We start from the raw sequence: 23121 nt of genomic DNA on the forward strand, positions 1-23121 counted from the left end.
CATCTATTTTCTTTTATTTTTTTTTTCACTCGACCCTAAACCTTAATACACTCAACTAATATAGTTACCTCGATAGAAGACTACTATGTAAAAAATAATAATGTTTGAATTGAACTATAAGAACTCTAACTGAAACTTTTAAAACCATAAAGTTGAAATTGAAATCAAGAACAAACTAGGGCAACTAATTTGACTTAAAAACCAAATCATATATTTAAGAGTCTATAAATATAGAATTCTTTAACTAAAACTGATGTCCACAAGAGGAGACAAAATAACAGCTGATAAAAGTTGGTAAAAGACAACTAAGATAGTAAATGTATTATGAACACAATCAATCTCGGATCCAATAAGAAATTGTTCGTTTGAAAATTTCCCAACGAATTTACAACGATTATATAATCATATAAGAATATAAACATTATATATTATATATATATAAAAGGCAAATATATGCAATAAATTGCTCGACTCATGAACCCAGAAACAGCATACATACACATACACAACCCAAACGCTGGCTTCCCTATTCCAAAAGATAATTTGGTAATATTGATAATTCTTCAATCTGATGCAAAACCTGATGGGCTAAACACAACTTTATAATCTGTACCGACACCATAGAATTCATCTTTACTAAAATGTTCAGAAAGACCGGTTTGGATTCGACGATCCAGATGACCGAGCTTTGGCGAAATCAACCAGATCTTTGAATAGCACATCTTCCGACTTTTCCTGTTTAGTTGGAGTTGGGGGATTGAGAGAGAGGTTCTGGGTCTGTCCAACTAAGCTGTCGTATGAGGAACCCGACCCGCGAGCCTCATGTTGGTCAAAAAATTGCTGTCTCTGACCGAATTTCGATGGTGGAGGTGGAAGGGTGGAGGGGCTTTGGGGCTCCTGCAAGCCCCATGATGCCGTGGGATTTGGTTCATCATACACAGGTTGTGATGAGATGGAGTGTTCCACATGGGAGACGGGTGAAGGAGATGGTGGGATTGAAGTTGCAGTTGAGTGAACTGGAACCGTACGTGAAGTTTCGGAAGCTTCTGATTTGTAAGTATCACCACTAAGGTAATCAACCATGCTGCTACCTGCAAGAACTGGCTTCTTTGATGATGGCGGAGGAGGTAGAAGAGGTCCAACTCGGGTCGATTCAGTACTACCATTGGCTGGTTTTCTGCTCTGTCCTTGAGAATTGTCTCTAGATGATCTGCAACAAATACAATACGTTTGTTCGAACTTCTGCTACGAAGATATAAAATTGAAAGAAAGTTAAAGCATATAGGACTCGTGAAGGTGTTTGGGGGGGGGGTTTGAATTTTGGGACTTTGGCTTAAATTCCAAACTCATGTTTTATCCCATTCGTTTAGTCAAGCCCGAGGTTTACTTGTTTGTATTTCAACAGTACCCGAAACCTGCCCCTCCCCAAATTCATTTCCTTTTCTAAACCCAAATTTTTTAAACCTGCACCTCAAACACAGTTTCCTAAACCCTCCGCTCAAACTCCTAAGGTTAACATTCTTAGGCTTAAGATGTCGAACCCACCCCATAGTTGCATCCAACAATCATATCCAAACTCCTAACAAGAATTAACTATTCTAGCCTGATAAAACTATGAGAAAGATGGTAAGTACTGAGCAGAAAGACATATGGAGATCATCTCGAATAGAGAATTTTAAAAATACCTCCGAGCTAACTGAGCAAAATCATCTTCTGATTCATCATCCTCATTGTTGATAGTTACAATTGGAAGAGCTGATGATTCAGCTCCTGTTGTTTCTCTATTAGCAGTTCCATTCGCAATATCATCATGCTGTTTAATCACTCGCTGCAGAGTATCATTCAAAGCCAATCCCTGACATAAAAGTTCCTCATCTCTGGTAAAGTGAAAACAATAATCAGCAGAAAGAATATGAATTTCGAACAACAAAGAATTTGATCTTTTCTTTTGTTTTCTTTCCATAAGTAAACTTAATAAAAATACTTTGATTTTAAGCGCTTAAGTAAAAAATACTTAAAAAACACTAATATTTGGTTCTACATTCTTAACAATAGATCATTATACAAGCGCTGTCTCATCAAAGCACTCCTAAGTGCTTCTGATTTTTTCTAGAAGCACTTATATATCACTTCCAAATATGATGATTTTAAGTAGGAAGTGTTTTTTGGACACAGCAAAAGTGGTACTCCAGACCTACAAGAAAACACTAACCCGGTACTATTTACAAGCAGCATGACACGCTTTTGATATGACCGGCACTGGTCAACAAGGTCAACAATCACTTCTTGCTTTACACCCTGTCATTGTGTTGAGTCATTAGAAAACCAAAAATGGAATGGAAGTTTTTGTTTTCTCAAGTTTTACTAAAATCACATGCACATGAAAATGTTGAATTGCATTGATAACGGCATTATTAGTGCCTGCCTAAAGGAGAATTTCATTTGCCTTATTCCAAAAACGACAAAGGTGGACAGAATCCGAGATTATAGACCAATTAGCCTTTGTTCTTCTATTTATAAGTTACTGGCTAAAGTCTTAACGGAACGTCTTAAGAAGGTTATGCATTCCACAATATCGATCAATCAAAGTGCATTCATTGAAGGAAGGAATATCCTTGACCCAATTTTAATTGCCAATGAAGCAGTGGAAGACTATAAGGCTAAAAAACGCAGTGGATGGTTGTTAAAGTTAGACCTAGAAAAGGCATTTGATATAGTTGATTGGGACTTTCTGGATGATGTTCTTAAACAAAAACAGTTTGGGAAGAAATGACGTAGATGGATCGATGGTTGTGTGTGGGGAACTAAATTCTCCATCTTTATCAATGGAAGGCCAAGGGGTCGAATTTCAGCCACTAGGGGATTGAGGCAAGGTGATCCCCTTTCACCTTTTCTCTTTCTGTTAGTAGGGGACTTCTTCAGCAGTATTTTGGACAGCATTCATTCGGGAGGTTTCTATGAAGGGTTCGTGATTGGCAAGGACAAAGTCCATATCTCCCATTTGCAATTCGCAGATGATATTCTCATTTTCTGCAAAGATAATGACAATATGTTGGACAACCTTATTCAGGCCATTAAAACTTTTGAAAGAATGTCGGGTTTCTCTGTCAATTGAGGAAAGTCGGCGATTTGTGGTATTAATTTGCAAACTGAAAAAGTTAGAAAAAGGGCAGAATTTTTGAATTGTCTGACTGCCTCTCTTCCACTTCTATATTTAGGACTTCCTTTGGGTGGCAACCCGAGATCAGCAGCATTTTGGAGCCCTATTGTAGAGAAAATTGAAAAGAAATTGGACAGATGGAATCGGTATCAACTATCGAGAGGAGGTCGTTTAACGCTTTGTAAGTCTGTCCTTTCTAATTTGCCTCTCTATTATATGTCCTTATATCAAATGCCAGCGGGAGTTTGTAAACAAATTGAGAAGAAAATGAGGTCTTTTTTGTGGAAGAGTGGTGCTTCAGGGGCTCTAAATCATCCGGTAAACTGGAATGTGGTATCTAAACTTTTGGAGGATGGCGGTTTGGGTATTGGAGGTCTTTCCAAGCAAAACAGTGCCCTGTTAGCTAAATGGGGTTGGAGATTCGGCTGTGAACCGCATGCCTTATGGCGAAAGGTGATAGAAAGTTTGTATGGTTCCTCTGAGTTAGGTTGGTCTTCCGGTTCTATGTTAAATGGTTGCCTTAGAAGACCTTGGATCAACATCTCTCGCCAATGGAGCCATTGGAATCAGTTTGCGGGTTTTAAGCTTGGGTCAGGAGATAGCATCCTGTTTTGGACTCATAAATGGATTGAAAATCAGCCCTTAAAGGATAGATTCTCAAAGATCTATCAAATCTCCACCAATCCTTCCCGATCAGTAGTTGAGTTTTGGGATGCACAGACCCTATCTTGGAGAATTTCTACAAGACGAGCTCTAAAAGATGATGAAATAGAGGAGTTCAGTGCACTTTTATATCTTCTGCATTCTCATTCTCCTTCCAATGAATTGGATAGGAGACTTTGGTCACTTGAACCTTCGGGTATGTTTTCAGTTGCATCAATCAGTAAACTATGTAGTGCTTCTTCATTGCCAAAGGCCTTATTTAAAGCTATCTGGAAATCCAAAAGTCCTAAAAAGGTCCTGTTTTTAACCCAAAAGCCTCTTTATTATGGATCAATTCAGTCGGCATTGGTGTACGAAGTTTGGTACGAAAGAAATCTTAGAACCTTTGAAGGAAAGAAGCAGTCCCCCGCGGCTCGTCTTGACATCGCTAGATTTAAAGCTTCTCAATGGACCTCTCTATCTCCTTTATTTAAATCTTATTCCCCTAGTCTGATTTGCTCGAATTGGAATGTTTTTATGGCAGTTTTTTAAGATTTTAGTTTATTTTTGTTTCATTTCAATTTTCACTCTTTCGAGAGTTTGTATCCTTGAACATTTTGTTCCTTTTCATTATCTTAATGAGAAGTTCGTATCTTGTTCAAAAAAAAACGAATTACTACCCTTGTTTGCATCTAGCCCCCTTTTTCTGCCCGCCTCTTTGATTTTGATCTTAAGAATGCTGATTTTAAAAATGAGTGATTTTCTTTCTCTGCCCAACCAAGAGCCGAGAGCTAATGCATTACACTTATTGAATAGGATTCTATACTTTCTAAACTTAACAAAAAAAACTATTTGACTACTTTTACAAAAAATTCTATGCCTATTTTACTTCAAGCAGTCTACCAAAACAATAGTGAGGTACATAAGTTAAAAAAATAGTTCACAACTTCCTGAATCTTGAAACAAAATTTGTACTATATCAATCGGCTTAATTTAAACTTTTATACTACAAAATTCAATCAATATTAGACGCGAAGAAAAGATACCTCTGGTTTTTTAGGGTCCAGGGCACCAAGCATTTCCATTAGCACATCTGCAAGCCCCTGTGCATTTCGAATTTCTGGCAAGCTGTTGAAAGTAAAATTTTTATTTCAAAGCAATCGATTGCCCATCAAATAGGACTGCCTGATATATAATATCAAGTTTTTTGGCAATAAGGAATAATGCCGAAAAACTTGATTATTATGGAAGGAATCTGAGTTGTTAATAATCAATTTCTAATACCTCAGTGCAAAACTAAAGACAAAAATAACTTAGTTTATTTTAACGAAGATGGATAGAAGTGGAAACTTGTTAAAGAAATAAAACATATCAAACAACTATAGCAGCGTTCAATATTATCCTCAAGGGGTAAAGTCCAAGAAAGCAATATATATATATTTTTTTTGGTTGCAAAGGTAAAATAAATGCAAGAGTGGATATCCGAACATATGATTTCCTAGATTTTTACCATGAACATCGCAGTGTAAGACAAAAATTAAAACATGAGTAACCAATGTCATTGCACATCATCAGCGGTTTGACGTCATATGAAGTTAAGAACACCACACTGGGATAATATAAAATTATGGGGCAGCACCAAACCAGTAAATGGGCAAGGCAAGGGTGTATTAATCATGTGGGTGGCTGATGTACTAAAAGCTTTTAGTTTACTATTTTGGTTTATCCGCCATTTATCTGTTATTATTATACATTAAGTGGTTCAGTTTTTTATTTGATAAGCTTATTGGATACCTTATAAACTCAGATTGAAAGACAGCAGTTAGAATAACTTTACTTTCTGAGAGAAATGTGCACAAGGCTATGGAAGAATACTAGCAGAATGAGTAACACGTTTTACAAAATTCAAGTAATGTGATAGTGGCATAAAAATAGATATGTAGATGATTTAGTGGTGGAATGGCAATCAAGCATCACAAACAAACACGGAAGAGGAAGATAAGAAAAAGGTACCTCAGCCCAGAAGCATCAGATTCAAGAGAGGCATGAATTGCAGCATCCTCAAAAGCTGCAGCAGGTTGATGAACAATGGGCTGGGTTTGAGGTGGAGTAAAAAACGGAACACTATTCTCTTCTCTTGGTGGAAAATCAATTCCAGCATTCTGCAAAAGGCCAGACCAGAAACTATACTAAGAATGACAGACTAGAATATCCAAATAATGTTGGGTACATAAGAAAAAAAGAAATCAGATGACGATATCAGCAACACAACACACGAAGGAAAGAGACCACTTTTTAAAATATTAATATTGGAAAGTTGGAATAATTTTTTACCTCTTACTTTTCCACATGGGAGGGAGGTGGAGAGATATGAAACAAATTTATTTAAACAAACAGATTTTCTTTCAATAAATGAAAGGAAAGATATTCTCTAACCCAGAACCAGGAATCACAGAAACTCATCCTGTTGGCAACAGTTAAAGAGTTGGGATCATTTCTGAGAGGAAGCTTCAACCCAAAGTGAGACCCAATAACACCATAATAAAAGAGAACAGAAAATGACATCATAAAAACCAATTGGAAGAATCCTTAGATACCTATTGATAACCATTTCATTTTTGGTTAAAAACTACTTAAACCTAAACCTTCTGCTTAATTTACATTTTAAAAATTAAGCTTATAAAAACTACTTAAACCTTAGTCAAATTTTAAAACAATTTTTTTTTTTTTTATATATATATATGTAAGTGTTTGGGCGAGCTTGCGTGTCCCTCGACTAATCTCACAGTCCAACTGCCTGACCCTACAACATTTGGTGTTGGGAACACATAGGAATTAATTCCTAAGGTAGGTGGTCATAATGATGTTTAAACACATTCCCTCTCAATTAACCCTAACCCCTTTGGACCAATGGGTCACCCATTGTGTTTTTTTTTTCCTTAACAAGATACGAACTGTTCGTTGATGAAATGAAAAGGAATAAAATTGTTCAAGGATACAAAGTCTCAAAAGAGTGAAAATACAAAATATATATATATATATATTAAAAGACATAACGAACAAGGAAATATAAAAATTACGAGAACTACTCTGGACTAATGAAAACACCCCAATTGTTAAAAATAACAGAAAGGGAATAATGAGAAAAGGAATCCGCCAAAGAACGCCAATGAGAGGCCTTAAATTTGGTTGAGTTGAAACAATCGAACAAAGATCTTCATTTGCCCAAGCCTTGTGTTCCGCTCAAACCATAATTCTGAGAGGAAGCTTTTAACCGCATAAATCCATAAAAGTCGAGCCGTAGAAGAGGAATGCGAAGTCCCACACAGAAGCTGAACCAAGTTGGCTTCAAATTTTAAATTGAAAACCCAATCAATCTTGAACCCTTTTGACCAACGGGACACCCATTGTTTTGAAAACTTTTCTTTTTAATGTGTCCAAACGTTTTTGAAATTCGGTTAGAAAAGAAACATGTTATAAACAAACATGATTTTTAAAAACAGAAAAAAAAAAGCATTATCAAACAGCTCCAAACAAATTGAAATTTTGGACAACATAATTATTTTTAACAGAACCCATAAACCAAAATTCTAGTTGGATTATTTGAAATTCTCTTTCCTAATATCCTCTATGTCCCTGCCCCCTTCTTCCATGTTTCATTCTTCCTAACCTAAGTCGTTCCCTTCTGCCTCCCCCCATACCCTGGTCTAGTTTGTTTTTCTTTTACTCTTCACTAGCCGGGGCTGGAGCTACAAGCAGCATGCTGTGGTTGTGGTTGTGAAAAAGAAGACTTTCACCACTGAGATTGATAGTGCTTTAGATGCAGCAGAGCCAAAATCTTTAAACAGAAAAAGTTATTTCTTACTCTCTATCAGTTCAATGGGCTGCTCTCGCCTAGCTGACCTTTTCATGTTTTCCCTAAATCAAAAATTCTTCAGAGAATCTAGAAGTGATGTTATGTGGTTTGGATAAAAAACCTCCAACAGCAAAGGGATACCATTCAGCTTGTTAAATTGTAGGAAAAGGTTCATTATGATCCTTGTAAGTAAGAATCTTTTAGCTCGGTCTTTTTGTCTTATATCCGTGAGTCTCCGAGCCAGCTTACGTGCACCTCGACTAATCTCACGGGGTAACCGCCTGACCCTACAACATTTGGTGCCGGGAAACACATAAGAATTACTAATTCCTAAGGTAGGTGGCCAATTTGAACCCATTCCCTCTTAATTAACCCTAGTCCCTTTGGACCAATGGGCCACCCATGATGGTTAGAGAGCACCATTGTGAAGCTTTAAAAATGGAAGGTCTTCAAATATCCTTTGCTATCTTTCAAACCAAGATTCGAAGATTATGGATTTAAGAGATTGGTGCAAGGAGATAGGACCGAGTCATTGAGTAGCTGAGTAACGTTCTTGCTTATTTGTCAAAAACCCCTATTGTTCCATTAGCCCTCTTCCAAGTTGATAAGAACCCTCCTCAAATGCAAATTTTCACCAAGCAAGGATCCTCTATTTACAAGTTGGATGGCACGTAACGGGAAGAAGATTTACCCGACTGTTGGAAAGATGGGATGCTCTCAAGCACTCCAAAAGCATTGTCAGTAGAAATGTGCCTCTTCCTAGTTGACACTTGGACTCATTCCTTCGTGTTAGCAATGCTTGTGGTAACTGTATTGAATGCACTCCTAAAACCCTCCAGTAACTAGATTGCATGAAAACCCACATCAAATTTAAAAAGAAATTCACTGGCTTCGCCCCCTCTAAACAAAAGAAAAAGTGGCGAAAAGGATAATCTCAAGCATTAGAGAGCTACAGCTACTAAACCTTCACTCTTCCATCAATCACAACAAGCCTCAGTCTCTTCAAATGATGGGAATCTCATGGTTCCTCATGAGAATTCCCAACTGGAATGTCTGAAGTCTTTGAAGCTTTGAAATAAAGAGCTATGGTCAAATCTTCAATTATCAAAGTCAATCCCTCCCTATTGTATTCTCTAGAACCAAACTCCCCCATTGATAGAGGAAGGCTCACCAAATCCACTTGGAGCTTGAAAAGCATAAGTTGGCTGCCCTCAACTCTTTTGGTTCCCCTCAGGTGGTACCCTCAACTCTTTTGGTTCCCTTCAGGTGGTATACGTATTCTTTAGAAAGGATTCTCTTCTCTTTCCACAGTACAAGTGTTATTGGAGGTTTCTTCTCTTTGATCATCAATTTCTCCTTTGTTGATGGCTCCTCCTTCGGGTCTTTGGCATATATGCACCCTCTGAACTTCTTAGCATAAGAATTTGAGAATGTATGGAGAGAGTTAGAGATTGAAGAAGCACCATAAAGATCAATTATCAGGTTTTTCTGTGATACATAAAAAACTGCCTACTTATATCATGACATAGTATCGAAATGAAGGGATATCGAGAAGAAGCCCTGCAGCAGCATAATACCTTGTAAATGCAACAAAGTGATATTTAATTCCTACCATCCAAAGAACATAAAATTTACGAGTTTTAATGCATAGCTTGGATACAAATGAATGAATTGAAATAATTCAAAATAGGAACCGGTGAAAATGATATGTATAATTTGATTCAGGCAATTACTAGTTAAATTGTTAATACGCAAGGATGAAGAAGAAGAGAAAAAAAACATCAAAATACCTCCTGTTTAAGGAAATGAGAGAGTGCTAAAAACTTATAAAGCAAGAAGGTGATCACAATACATAGTTTCAGGCTTCGGAAATAATGGATAAAAAGAAAACAATAATCACCTTTAATTCATTATAAGCAGCATAGCACTGGGGATACCTTCCCCTTGGTCCCCCAAATGCTTCTTGCCATGTATCTATCAGAGTTAGTATTTTCTCCCTCACACCCAAGTCTGGCTGCAAAATTGGAACATATTGAAACAAAGAATTACCATGCTTGTCTGAGGTTGCAAAGAAGAAAAATAAGCAGCAAGCAATGAACAAACAAAATGGAACTACGGAAACAAGTCATTCATTTAATAGTCATATATCATACTTTATACAGAAAAAAAAAATCACCTTCTTCTTCACTATTTTAACCATGTCATGCAGGATGTCACGCTCAACAATCTGCTGAAACACATTCTCACCACAATTTTTGCTGACAGTCTCCAGAGCCTAGATGATTAATCATTCAAAGAAGACATAGTGAGATTTTCATATTGGATATAGTAAGAGAGCCTCAAATCATTCACCAAGTAATAAATTATACATGGGCTGACCAAAATATAACGGAATTGTCAAGAAATACAGAAAACCCACACATTCTCAAAGAAAAGTTTATTATAAATGCAAGTATGGTATACAATAGCTTTACATTTAATGAATTAATCAATGCCATGGTCTGTTCAGTTAAATCATGCAAGAACATACGTCTCATTGATAAGTTCTGATTTGACAAGGGAAAGAGAACTTTACAAAAAGAGCCAAAATCTGAATCTTGGGATTTTTGTTTGTTAGCTTCTTCTTGAGTATCTTTAATGCCTCCTTTGCTTGCCTGACATTGCCAATTTGAAACGATGATCAAAGTTCAAAACCAATGCAATACATAGAAAAAGCGTATTGATTTTAAAATGAAAAATTATGTGGAAGAGAAAACTTGAAACGTGACAAGAGGTTCAAACAATAAGCAAGATTCTAAAAAAGTCAATAAAACTAAAAATGGAAAGAATCTCTTTTGCATGCTGTAGCATCAAGAAAAGAAAACTTGTATTCAGAAATTTAATCGTAAGACATGATATATTGGTGGTTCAACAGATATTTCTTTCTGTAAATGGATTAAAGAGGCTTTCAAGTTCAAGCAACTTGTTGCAATGGCATTTATCCTAGAGACAAAACAGTAGTAAGAGGTTGAAAACATTAAAAATAAAACTAAAAGACTGGATCTAACTAACATGGAATGATCACTCATTAATACTGTAGCATTAAGAAAAGGAAACTTTTAGTCACTCATAAGACATTTCGTGTTAGGCATTCACCAGATATTTCTTTCTGCAAATGGATCAAGAGAAGAACCAGATTGAAAACTCTCCAAGTTTGAACAACTAGTAGAAATTTTGATTCACAAATATATTCTCTTAATCTCTCTCCAACCACAAAATCCAATAGACAACTGGAATGGAACAATTCCCAAAAGCAGTTCTTTCTCTTTCGAGACCAACCGCCAAAGAAATCCCGATAAAGCTTAGCATTTGCATACTAAAAGAATCATTTATTTTAAGATAAGTTTGTAGCTTCATTTTACGACTCAGTCATAAAAGACTTTTCAGGTACTCCTTTTGTTTTTCATCTTTCCCCAGTTTGAACAATTTTTGTGATTTTCACTTGGTTCCTGAACTGGGGTGGACTGGTTCTGCTTCTATACATCCTACTTTCTTTGATAAAGTTAAAAATTCCTATCTCGATAGAGAAACAATACAAGAGAGGGAAAAGATCACGACATGGTATAGTTGATAGCATATCACTTCAAATTAGTAACTGTACGATAAATTTGGAGCAAATAAGTTACACCTCCTTACAGTCTTTATAACACAATCAACCTGAAAAGGAGAAATAATAAACACAAATTGAAATTACCCAGGGTCCATGTTAATGATATCGCATAGCTCAATGTTTATGGCCCAGTCTGGACCAATCAGCATATCACTGGTTGCCCTCTCTGCGCAGGCTGCTGCATTACTGGCCATGTTCCCCAACGTCAACTTCCTGAATATTCATACAACTTATCATAATCTCAATCCTCTATAAAGTTGACCTTCAAATAAATAAACCAAGGGAACTTTCGCATTCGAACAACAATGGAAATGAAAAAAGAACTATATTTTCCTTTCACCAAAAAGACCATGGAGACATACTACATAAGCCCTACCGGAATCCAGCAAACATTAGAACCGAGAAATCTTCTTTCAAACCCAAAGAAATAAGAAATTGGCCACCAAATTGGCAAGAACCAATCGGATCATCAACAAAATCACTTTTGGCAACAGATGATTCAATTATCAGCTCAAATTTTTGAAAAATGAAGGATAGAATTCTAACCGAGTACCCAAGCTAGAGCAACCAACAATAAAAAAGAAAAAAAAAAAGAAAAAAAAAGCCTCTTCGCTGAATCAAGAAGATTTGGAACTTTCTTGCGCCTCAATTCGGATCCAATCATTCAAATTCGCAACCTAAAATCCGGGTGACATAATGGATTTGACAGAAGGGTATCAGAGAAATTGAAAAATTAAAAAAAGAAGCGTGGAGATTTCAGAGGAGGCTTACCTTACCGGTCAAAATCCAAGAACAAATTGAGAACCAACTAATGGATAGTGATGGGTTTATATATGAGAAGAAAAATGGAACCAGAGAGGTTGAGCTTGGGGCGGGGGGAAATGGATTTTTCTTGTTCTTTAATTTTTCTATTTTCCATTTCTTTTTTAAAGATTTTTTTAATACACCAAGCTCGAATGATTGAAATTTCGACCTCAATAAAGTTACATTCTTTTACGTAAAAAACTTAGGTTACTTTACGAGTAACTTCCTTCTCAATACTATTAGATATTTTACAACTCATTCTTTTTCTACTAATTTTTTTTTTTTACATTTCTCTCCTATTTTTTATTATTATTTTTATTTTTAATGATGTTAAACATGAATCTCTTTTAACTCTAGGAGTCAAGTTTTTTTCGTTTTTATTAGCTTTCAATTTATTGTTTTAATTATACAACTGAGACAATATGTCATAGCTGAATTTATTAATGTTGGAAGTTTGGAACCTCGCTTCATATATATATGTAAAAAGAGAACAAGAGTACCTACTTCCTATATTCATACCATAATTTTTTCTTTATAAATAATTATTTAGTTCTACTAGACGTTGTATCATTCTTAAATGATATTGACATAGCTAACAATAAATGAGGGTATTGTGTATGCTCTTATAGTAATTTAAGTGATTAGGATTCGGGTCAAGAAATCCTTGATTTAGAGACCATGTTCTCAGGAGATTAGGGTAATAAGTGTACACGATGAGTGGGAGCATGATTCTGATAGATGGTATTCTTCATCTCATTAAGGAATTGTCGTTCATCTTTGTGTCAACTACGACGAAGGGAATTTAGCAACAACCTAGTATTGAGACCAGAAACTCTAATTCTTAAGTTAGAGTTTGGATGAGAGAAAATTGAGGTCGTATTATTAGAATTGTGTACCTTGTATGTTTTCCTGCCATTAGTGGTCTCCTTTATAATGAGGACGCAACTAATTTTTATTCATACATGTACATACATGCATTTGGTTGTTTGGAACTCCTTGGCTTGTCCCTCTTACACATTGATCTGTCAATTTGTTAGAACTAAGGGGACAGATCGAGGTGTCATCCCACCTCGGTCTTATGGCTAATCCTCGTTTAGTACTTTTATCTTGCCCCTCAAGTCCATATTCAAACTTTCTTATGGGCTGGTGCTCGGTTAGATTCACCTAAGATTGATCTTTCTTGACTTGGGACATAAGTCACTGTATCCACGATGTCTCTCATTGACTTCACCGAGGTGACTTCTTAGACCCTTAACCATGTGGCATCTTGGTTATGCTACCCATAACATTGGTCTCCACTTTTTGGCTTGACCTAGCTAAGCGAGATCGGGGGTCGTGGAGCTTGACCTTTTATGACGATGTGGTCTGGTCCATATCCACGTCTTCGCCATAGGATTTAATGAACAAATAGTCATTGTCATGGGATTCTTTGGGTGTTGTTCCTAGTGTCGTTTCTTCCTCCAATGTGACGGTGCACAAGAAGTGCACCTCTTCCCCATGTTGATCGATCATACAATTAAGATACACATGGCTTTCAAGGATAAGTAGGAGGGTGTATATGTCTCGTCTTTATGAATGCTCTTTCTTGTCGATCATTCATGCCCTAACTTTCGACATCTCTTCCAATTTCTTCTCCTGTTTACTCTACATCCTGAGGTAGTTTTTCCTTGTTTTGGTGCGAAAATTGTTCGACCCTAGGCATTTACTCCTAGGCAAGTCGTGCCATGGATTTAAGGCAAAGGGTTAAGTCTCCAATCTCATGGATTTAAGGCAAAGGGTTAAGTCTCCAATCTCATGGATTTATGACTGTTATGGAAAGATAAAAAAAGAGTTGACCAAGCAACAGAAGGGGAGATTAAGCTAGAAGCTCAGACTCACAAACCAGGTAAGCCGGAACCCAACTGCCTAGGTCAACAACCACGGCCGAGAACCTTGGTGGTTCTCTCTCGACCTCTGTGCAACCCCAACCGAACCTACCTTGTCTCAACCCTCGATTCAACATTAGGCCCACAACGAAATCCTGGGGTTGCACAGAGGTCGAGAGACCTGAGTCCCAGTCGAATCACACTTTGTGGGCCTAATGTTGAATCGAGGGTTGAGACAAGTTAGGTTCGGTTGGGGTTACACAGAAGTTGAATCCTAAAAAGATTATGATTCGACTTCTATAATTCTTAAAGTGATTAAGATTCGACTTCTGTAAATAAGAGGGTAAACCAAATCCTAGAGGTAAGTCGAAATACCCTACTCTCTACACTCGACTACTCTCATTCTAACTTAAGCATCGGACCCCATGTGACAAGAGCCACACTCATTTTAGTGCTATTATATTTGTAGATCTCGTCGATCCCTTTTACATCTAGAAGATTGGTGCGAATTTGGAGGAATTCCAGGAGACCAAATTTCTACATCAACAATGACTAAGGTTGCACTTTAGCATCTTCAAAGAAAATACGTAGCAAATCCTCGAGTTTTGTAGTCATAAGAGTATCGCAGATGGGGGAGTCGATTACTAAACGGTCATCTATATGTTGGTGGATTTCCACTCGCAAATGCTACATAGGGAATTAGGTTCCGTGATTTATACATCCCTTCATACAATAATTCTTAGAGCGAGTGGTCCTTGCTCTAGGCTAGCCATAAAACAACCTCATTTTGAATAGGTGACGAAACTCATTTTTTCACCTAACCACAAAACAACGTTGTTTTGATTCACTGTTTTTCCAAAACCACACTTTTTTTTTTTTTGCACGCTTCTACTGTCGCATTTTCAGCAATGAAACTTTGTATCGTCGCTTCTTTAGCGACGAAGTTAGAGTGAAGCAAATACAGTTTGTCACATATTTTGGCGATAAAAGCGATTTTCGTTGCTCCAAAATGTCGCTAAACGTCCAACTTCTTGTAGTGTTATTTGATTATTCTATTGATCTTCTTGAATTTTGTGTATAATCCCCTGTTAACCTATATCACCATGCCATTCTCCATGGAAATATGCATGATTTAGTTTGTAAGCTTAATAAATTGTTGGGTGAGTTGTCATTTTCTATTAGATAGGAATCGAGTTGGAAAGTTTGTTTGATTATCCAAGCTTGTTTTGAGCTTTGGCAGTGGATGAAATGATACTGTTGGCTTACTTCACCACCTTTTTGAACTAACATTGAAAATGACCAAATTTGGGAGTTTTTGAGTTTTGGATGATTCTGCTAAAGTAAAATTGTGTTTCCAACCTTCTAATTCGAACTCATGCAGATACAAACTAAATTTTGGTGCTCTGATCTTTTGACCAATTTGTTGTTTCTGAAAACTGTGTAATATTATTATACTAAAAAATTATATTATATCTTAGAATCACGTAATCCATTATGATTTTTATTGAATTACGTTTTTTGATTCAAATTTATGATTTTTGACCAGAGACAGATGTCAATCATCACTAAGTTAAACTTGTGTTAATTAAGTTGAGTTTATATCTATATCTGGTGCGTAGGTCTACTTATCACAAAATGCTTTAAAAAAGACGAGAAAGACGATCTATGCTGACGCTTTTAAAATCATAATCCCGACGCTTTTCAACGTGCCGGCATAAACCATCTATGCCGATGTTTTGCTTTTTTTCTTTTTTATGCCTAGTTCTCTGACGGCCCTATGCCATGAAGGATGAGTTACCACAAATCAATAATTTACTAAAATTAGATAGTTTTATGATAAAATAAGTATTTTTATTATTTAATTATTTAAATAAATGTATTTTTAAAAATATTTCATAATATTTTTACTAATAACTTGATTAAAAGAAGTTTATAAATATATTTAAACAATTAAAAAAATAGAGAGGTGTTAAAGTTAAAAGTTTAAATTCTCACTTCACATGTTTGTTAAACTGAAAAAAAAAAATGCTCGTGACCCAAAACTATGTGAAATTTTTTTCATCTCTATATATATTTCCATTTAATTTAGTGTGGTCCCGTGTTCTAAATAATACTCGTGTCTATTTTTTCCCTATCACGACCACCAAATGCAAGATGCAATATTATTATATACAAAGTTTGTGAAGGGTCCATTAATTTGAGGGTGTTTAGGTATCGATGGATTAGGATTGTGAAGCCTAACTCATAGGATTAGTTGTACTCCAAAGTTCCATGCCTACTTTTGCATACTCACTCCTCTAGAAGGTGAACTAAACTCATACCTTAATGCTAAAAATTCATATCGATTTTTTACTTTGTTTTTAGTAAAATAAATTCAGGTATAGGAGTTTGAACCTTTGGTCTCGAGGGAATGAAGGTGTGTGAGAGTTATTTTAGCAGGATGAAAATCACTTTTACTACGGTCAAAATTAAGAAATTGATTTTAAGAAAACTTAAAATCACTTGGTATCGCTTAGATGGTGATTTTGAAAAATCAATTATACTTAAATCTCTTTCTCAAAATCACTAATTTTACTATCACTCTCAAACATACTCTGACGTAACCTTTTCGTTGGAGATATATGCCAATTAAGTTGTTCGCTTTGGCCCTGTTTACAAATTTTTCGTTTCGTTTGATGGTGTTTACCTAATTATAGGAATAGAATCAAATGATGGGACCTGTCTTAAGCTTTGTAATCACTTCTCCTACGCATGAATAATCATTCCTCTTACAATTTTATAAATATCATTTTCATTTTTTATTTTGTGGGTCCCGCAATTTTATTACAATTATTTTTAGAACTTTTATCATTTATCTCTCTTATATTAATGAGATCCATAACTTTTTAATTAATTTTTTTTACACTTTTTTACTTCTTTTTTATTTATATTATTAATATTTTTTTTTCTAATGAAAATTATTACCAGATGAGATTTTATATAAAAAACTTTATATTTAATTTTTTGAATGATTTAACTTTCCTTTATTATTATTAATTAATACTAACCAAAATTTTAAAATATAATTCATTAGTATTGAATATTAGAATAATAACATTTAATATTAAAGGAGGGTTGTTATAATAAGGAAGAATTTTAGTTCGACCACCAAATTTTTGCATTAAAAAAAGTATTTTAGTTGATGTATAATATTAAATAAATTGTTATATGAAAAATATTTAATATTAAATTACGATTTATTATTATTTTAATCGTTGATGGCAAATTTTTTGGAGAGGTCCTGTGTCCCTCGGATGAGAGTGTTCCCGAGAAGCAAATGAGGCTGCAACCAGAAAACTCGACAGCGGTGTGATGTCTCGCCTAATATACTCTAACGCTCAAGTCAGTAATCAGAGTAAGAAAATAGGAGTATATACCTTTTGGTTTAAGTAACAAGTTTTTCACTTGCTTGGTGGTGATCGGAGTCCTTCCATTTTATAGGTGTAGGTGGCCAACCAGGAAGGACGACGATTTTGGGTGTAGGGGCACGTCGAGCTGTACGAAACCGAGATTGATGGGCAGAAGCTCCTGACAATTAGTGGGTGGTGCCTCCACCTGTAGGTTTGTTCCCAAGCAGACGGTAGGTTTCAGGCTGCAGTCCTCGGCGTCTCCCCTATATAGCCTGCATAGGGTACAATGTTAACCGTCTATGGTCTCACGCCTTGCTGTCGCTCCTGGAATCCAATGCGTGTCCTGCTCGGGTTTCTCCCTCAACATTAATTAAAAAAAAGATTACCACAATGTATTTATAATTAGCAAGAAAAAAAGAGGTATACATATACTAGTAATTGTTATGTATTTAATTCCTATTTCGATTCTAAACAGCTTTAGTTAACAACATCAAAAGATTTCTGATTCTGATTTTAGAAAATTTCTTGGTAAACAACACCAGAATAACATTCCTATTCTGATTGGTTTTCATTCCGATTCTTAATAGGTAAACAGAACCTTAAATATTTTAAAATTTTCATATAGTCTTTTTTTTTAAATACATAACATATGGAGGCAGGAGAAATTGAACTCACAACCTTCCAGTCGTAGTACATAAGTGCTTTAACTCGCTGAGTTATGTTCAGATCGACAAAATTTTCATATATAGTCAAATCTTCGATAAAATCGTAAAGTTCGTCTACCTTACACTTTCACCAGAAGATGCACACTATATAAGAGTAAGCGCATTTAAGACCGGTTGGTGGCTTCCTTTCAAAATTAAGAAGCCATTAAAAATGCACAACTTTCCACAAAAATGTGACTAGAGCTAATTATAACAACCAAATATGTCTTTTTAGAAAGAAAATTTATTAGTTATTAACTTATAAACTATTAATCAGTTTTATAAATTCCAAATATTTAATTCAACATTATGATTCTCGTGTCATTTTAATTATTAGCGTTTGCAAGTCGTGACCTTATTATAAAAAAGAGAGAAGTTAAGCAAATAGTGTCGTATATGAAAATACATAAAAAAAAATGCACTTTGGAAATTATAAATTAATCGATTAGATGCATTTAATCAAGATATATACAAATATATATATATATCAAATATTTATTGGGGATGCTATTGGGAGTGCGACCAAAGTCTTTAATTTCATCGACTTACAGATGATGACGGAAATGGATAGTTATTAATATTCATAGGTGTCATCTCAACATCAATTGACAATGAAATGAGTAGTCCATGCCTATTATAAATCTTTGTTAGGTCTCTTATCTTTTCAAGTGGGATCCTTGACCATGTAATATGTATAAAAGTTTAAATCTATAATCTAAATTAAACTATTTTTTTTAATTGACATGGAAAGAACGAGTCCGTATCTATCTTCAATGTATGATATTATCCGCTTTAAGCATAAGTTTTTGGTTTCACCCCAAAGGCCAACCTTATTTCAATAGAAATAATTGTTCTCACTTATGCACCGTGAACTTCCCTTTTCTCTGGCTTAATGTGGCACTTATTTGCACTCCTAACCATGAACATGATAATATTATGATTAGTTGCTTCTTTTTTACACATGACCTTATTTTAGAAGAAATTGTTGTGCTTTTGAGGACTTTAGCTCTATTTTGTATGTGTATTCAATGCTTAATTACTATGATGAATTAGACTTCTATGAGTTTCGTCTCGTGAAGTATACAAAGTTCGTTGATTTTAGGTGTTTTGGGCTAGGTATAAATAATGCTGGTGATATACGACAACCCAAACGTATGGACTACTCCAATTGTATAGTTAGTTCAACTTGAAAGGGAAAGGTTAGATGAATTATTACCTTTGCAGTCGATTAACTTGAGCTTTGCTCAAGGCCGGCAACACTTGGGGATTGTTGCACAAGACAAGGTTTCGGAGAAAACAGATGGGGTACATGCCTATTCATAGGCTAAGGACAATGACCTTTTGTAAATAAAATAAACCTAAAATCCAAGGAAGATAAATAAAACAAAATATTTGAAAATATATTCTCCTAAAATTCCAACTTGATAATTAAGCCAAAGGCAAGCAAGGCGCCAAGGGCTGGGGAAACGGGAAACGTGCGAAGGCTTGGCGCATGGGTGCTATGTGTCACAACCATACTAGTAGAGAGCAGGTTGTGACGCCCACGTAGTGTGCAAGTGTCAGCGACAAGCATGTGTCGTCCATCGGGTCATGACGAGGACCGAGAGAGAACTGCCGTGATGCGACCAAGGAGGATGGTGCATCACCTATCACACCATATGGATGTGCTCAAGAATGCCTAGAGAAGGCGTATGCAGAATGCAAGGCGAAGGCGATGTCAGTGGTGTCGGTGACAAGCTCAACGGGGGCCAGTTGGGGCCTGGCCACGACCCTAGAAGTTGGGGTTCCGTCGAGAGTTTGGACGAGCGGCTTTAGAGTTAGATGCATATTAGTGAGATATGTAAGCACGCCAAGTTTCGTGTCAATCGGAGTTCAGACGTGCACTCTACGTTGGCGAGTGACTCTTCGCCACTTTCGACGTTCATGCCTGCCAGACCAAGTTTGCCTTAAAATGTACCTTAGGGGGAGGCATGGTGTTGGCTCTCCACCACCCCTGGGCCATGTTAGGGCCTAAGCGAGCCACCCCATGACACATGTGTGTGTCATGGCGAGGGCGAGCGTCTACAAGACGAGTGTCTTGGGCGACTTCCACCGAGGATAGTAAACTCGAGGACAGTGTCGGGTGGCACGGGTGTGCCGGCATTGCGCCTCGGTCCATGTGTCGGAGGTTGCACCACGGGGGTCCCTATGCGGTACGGTATGCTCGAACGACACGGCACGGGCGCAAGAGTCGTCGTGCCACGATAGTGTCCGGATGCTTGGATGTCCGGAAGGTCCCGATCATTAAAGACAAGAACATGGGTTGGTTCTCGGTATGCGTGCTCAATTGAGCAGTGAAGCCCGATGACATCCCGATGCTGAGGTGGCATCCTAAGGTACCAGTGGGCACCTGGTAAGTGATAAAAAGCTAGTCTTGGCCCGGTAAGCGGAAAGACTCATCCCGATTGTCAAGTTTAATCATTCTTTGTCCAAAAGTCGGCAGGAATCATCCCGGCAGTACCCGGTAAGGCCGTTTAGCCCGTTATTGACTAGTTTCTCGGTATGAATGGTCTTAGAGGCGTCTGATGGGCCCGATAAGCTAGTTTTGACATAATTAAGCGGCAGGAATCTCCCGGTCGTACCCGGTTGGCATTTTAAGCTCGTTATGGCCCTGTTATGGGTCAGAACTCATCACAGTAAGGTCCTGGCTCATCGTAGGAGCGGGACGGCCGAATGGCCGACAACCAAGATGGTTGAAATCAAGTTGCGACGTCGCGTTTAGAAGACCTTGGCCTAAAGTAGAGGCAAGGTAGAGCCTTGGGGCTTGGCCTAGCGTAGAGGCAAGTCGGCTAGAGTCGCGTTAGAGTTTAAATGCACGTACGGGCGACGTGCATTGCCGAGACAAGTGAGAATTCCGCTGCAAGTGAAGCTCGGTCGAGGAAAAAAGAACCTCGCCTAAGGTCCGACGAAGCCACAAAGGGGCGCGAAAAGTGGATTGGAGCTAGAGTTCCTCGTAAGGCTGGCCATGGTCGAGCTTAGATCATGGCGCCGCACGGTTGAAAAATGTACGACCGTGACACTAGGCGTGCAGGGTAACGACAGGCGGGAGTGTTGCTGGGCGTGATGGCGTGCGTGGGTGGCATAGCAATGACGTTGTGCGGGCATTGGCAAAGGTGGGTGCGTACGACATGGCCGATAGACGGCAGGCAACAAGCGGCTGGAAAAGGGCGCTAGCAAAGGCGCGCACGGCAAATGGGCGCTACCTTGTGGGGTTAGGCATGCCCGACATGGGGATGGCGTGAGGCGTGCGCGGGCATGTGCGAAGGTGAACGGTTGGATGCGCTGCGGGGCGTGCATGGACACGGATGCTTGCGTGTGGAGTGCAAGCGCGCACGAAGGGTGATGTCATGCGCACATGGGGTATTTCCATGAGAGGTTAGCGTACACTTGATGACGTTGAGCGTGCGGTGGTGCTATCTTCTTATCGTGATGTGGCTCCAATGACTTGTTGCCAAATATGATCATATCAGCTGGAGCATTCAGAACTTTCAATGAGTAGTTGGTTTCTCTCAGTTTAATCCCCTGTGATGTTGGAGTATCAGGTTCAGAAGCAGAAACAGCAAACAACGCAGACTTATTTCACGTGTGATTTTTACTGATGTGTCTGTACAACCTGCGCGTTGTTGCCCTAATTTTAAAGGACAATATAACTACTTAAAAAAGATTTGTCCAAAACAGCAATCCCGAGAGAAATTTCAGAAGAAGGAGTACAAAACAAGAAAGGGGAATATTTGGACAGCTGGCTGACACAAGAAAGGAGAAGAACAGTGGCTAGCATCTAGATCCAGTAGCTTAAAAGGAAGACCAATTTGTGTTTTCTTTTTGTTAATTCGGTATGTGTTGTGTTATTTCTTCCTTTTCAACATTTTTTTAAATGTATTTGAGCCAAACCTATTCAGGGGAGGTTGATAACTCCTGTCGAGTAAAGTTTATTTCAAAGTGTTTGAAATTCTTGAATGTTTGATCAACATCCTTGAACTGCTAGTACTTTTATTGTTTGGATAAACAAATAGGTGTGTGTTTTGCTTTGCTTGGTGTTAGATCTATATTTTCAAATAAGATTTACCTAGCATTACCTAAAATTTGAGTTTATGGTTTGTCAAAGCAACAAAACATGTAGAAAACAAAATCTAGATAGTTCATAAGAATAACAAGTTTGGCTGCAGTAGGATTTCGATACTAGAGCATCAGGTACGTAGTACTAGACTAAAATGAGCCAATCTCCCCCCTTTTTACCTTGAACTATACTTGTAAATTGTTTTGTGCCAGTTTATATCTGTCTTTATTTCCCCCTAATTTCAATGTTTTGTTTCGTTTATATGTTGATCTTAGTTTAGCCTAGCAAAGAAGTAAAAGCATATTTGTTTGGTCATTACTTCGTAAGTCCAGCACTTTAGTTAATTCAACCTGTGGAGACGGTCTTTTATTACTTGCTACAACCATATTGTATAGACTTGCACACCGTTGGCACATGGGTTGCTAGGTTGCAACAGACTTACAATAAAAGAGAGTTGCTCAAGACTTTATTGTTATTGTTAGGGATACTACATTGAAAAGAGAAGGGACCTAGCAAAAGTTTATAATAGACATGGACTATTCTGATTCTCTCATTGCCAATTGGTTTTGAGATGAAACCCCATGAATGTGAATATGATATCGGAGCCTGAAGCTCAAACAAGCATCCGGTCCAAAAATGAGATCCGACCAAGATCGATGAGCCAAAAAGAGCCACAATCTTGAAGGAGTATGTTAAGGATCCCACATTGAAAAGAGGAAAGACCTAGCAAGGGTTTATAGTAGACATAGGCTACTCTAATCCTCTCATTGTCAATTGGTTTTGAGATGGAACCACATGAATGTTAATATGGTATCAGAGCCCAGAAGCTTAAACGAACATCTGGTCCAAAAATGGGATCCGACCAAGATCGATGAGCAAAAAAAAAAATCACGATATTGAAGGAGCATATTAAAGATCCCACATTGAAAAGAGAAAAGACCTAACGAGCATTTGGT

The 23121-nt window shown here is 37.3% G+C and overlaps 1 protein-coding gene across 6 annotated transcripts; it reads right to left on the bottom strand.

Moving 5' to 3' along the window:
* Positions 1–405: 405 nt before the first annotated feature.
* Positions 406–12229, bottom strand: LOC111021145 (TOM1-like protein 3). 6 transcript variants are annotated; one of them, XM_022297999.2, is made up of 11 exons: positions 12079–12188; positions 11854–11984; positions 11392–11520; positions 10234–10312; positions 9835–9933; positions 9559–9672; positions 5816–5964; positions 4849–4930; positions 2213–2298; positions 1686–1877; positions 406–1210 (listed from the first exon to the last, which is right to left on the bottom strand). In XM_022297999.2, exons 3-11 carry the CDS (start codon positions 11499–11501, stop codon positions 646–648), a joined length of 1476 nt encoding a protein of 491 aa, XP_022153691.1. In that variant the 5' UTR covers positions 11502–11520; positions 11854–11984; positions 12079–12188; the 3' UTR covers positions 406–645. The 6 variants fall into 6 exon arrangements, with proteins under 6 accessions (XP_022153691.1, XP_087975842.1, XP_022153689.1 ...); XM_088119716.1 differs by having other exon boundaries at positions 12084–12184; XM_022297997.2 differs by lacking the exon at positions 11854–11984 and having other exon boundaries at positions 12079–12229.
* Between the last annotated feature and the right edge of the window lie 10892 nt (positions 12230–23121).

Source organism: Momordica charantia, assembly GCF_013281855.1.
Source record: "Momordica charantia cultivar OHB3-1 chromosome 11 unlocalized genomic scaffold, Mcharantia_2.0 BLBB01000011.1, whole genome shotgun sequence".
Taxonomy (NCBI): Eukaryota; Viridiplantae; Streptophyta; class Magnoliopsida; order Cucurbitales; family Cucurbitaceae; genus Momordica; species Momordica charantia.

Coding starts and splice junctions, on each gene's coding strand:
- LOC111021145 (XM_022297996.2), bottom strand. Junction 10,313..11,391: donor ATCATTAACATGGACCCTGG/GTAATTTCAATT, acceptor TGGCAATGTCAG/GCAAGCAAAGGAGGCATTAA. Junction 2,299..4,848: donor TGGACCCTAAAAAACCAGAG/GTATCTTTTCTT, acceptor ACACAATGACAG/GGTGTAAAGCAAGAAGTGAT.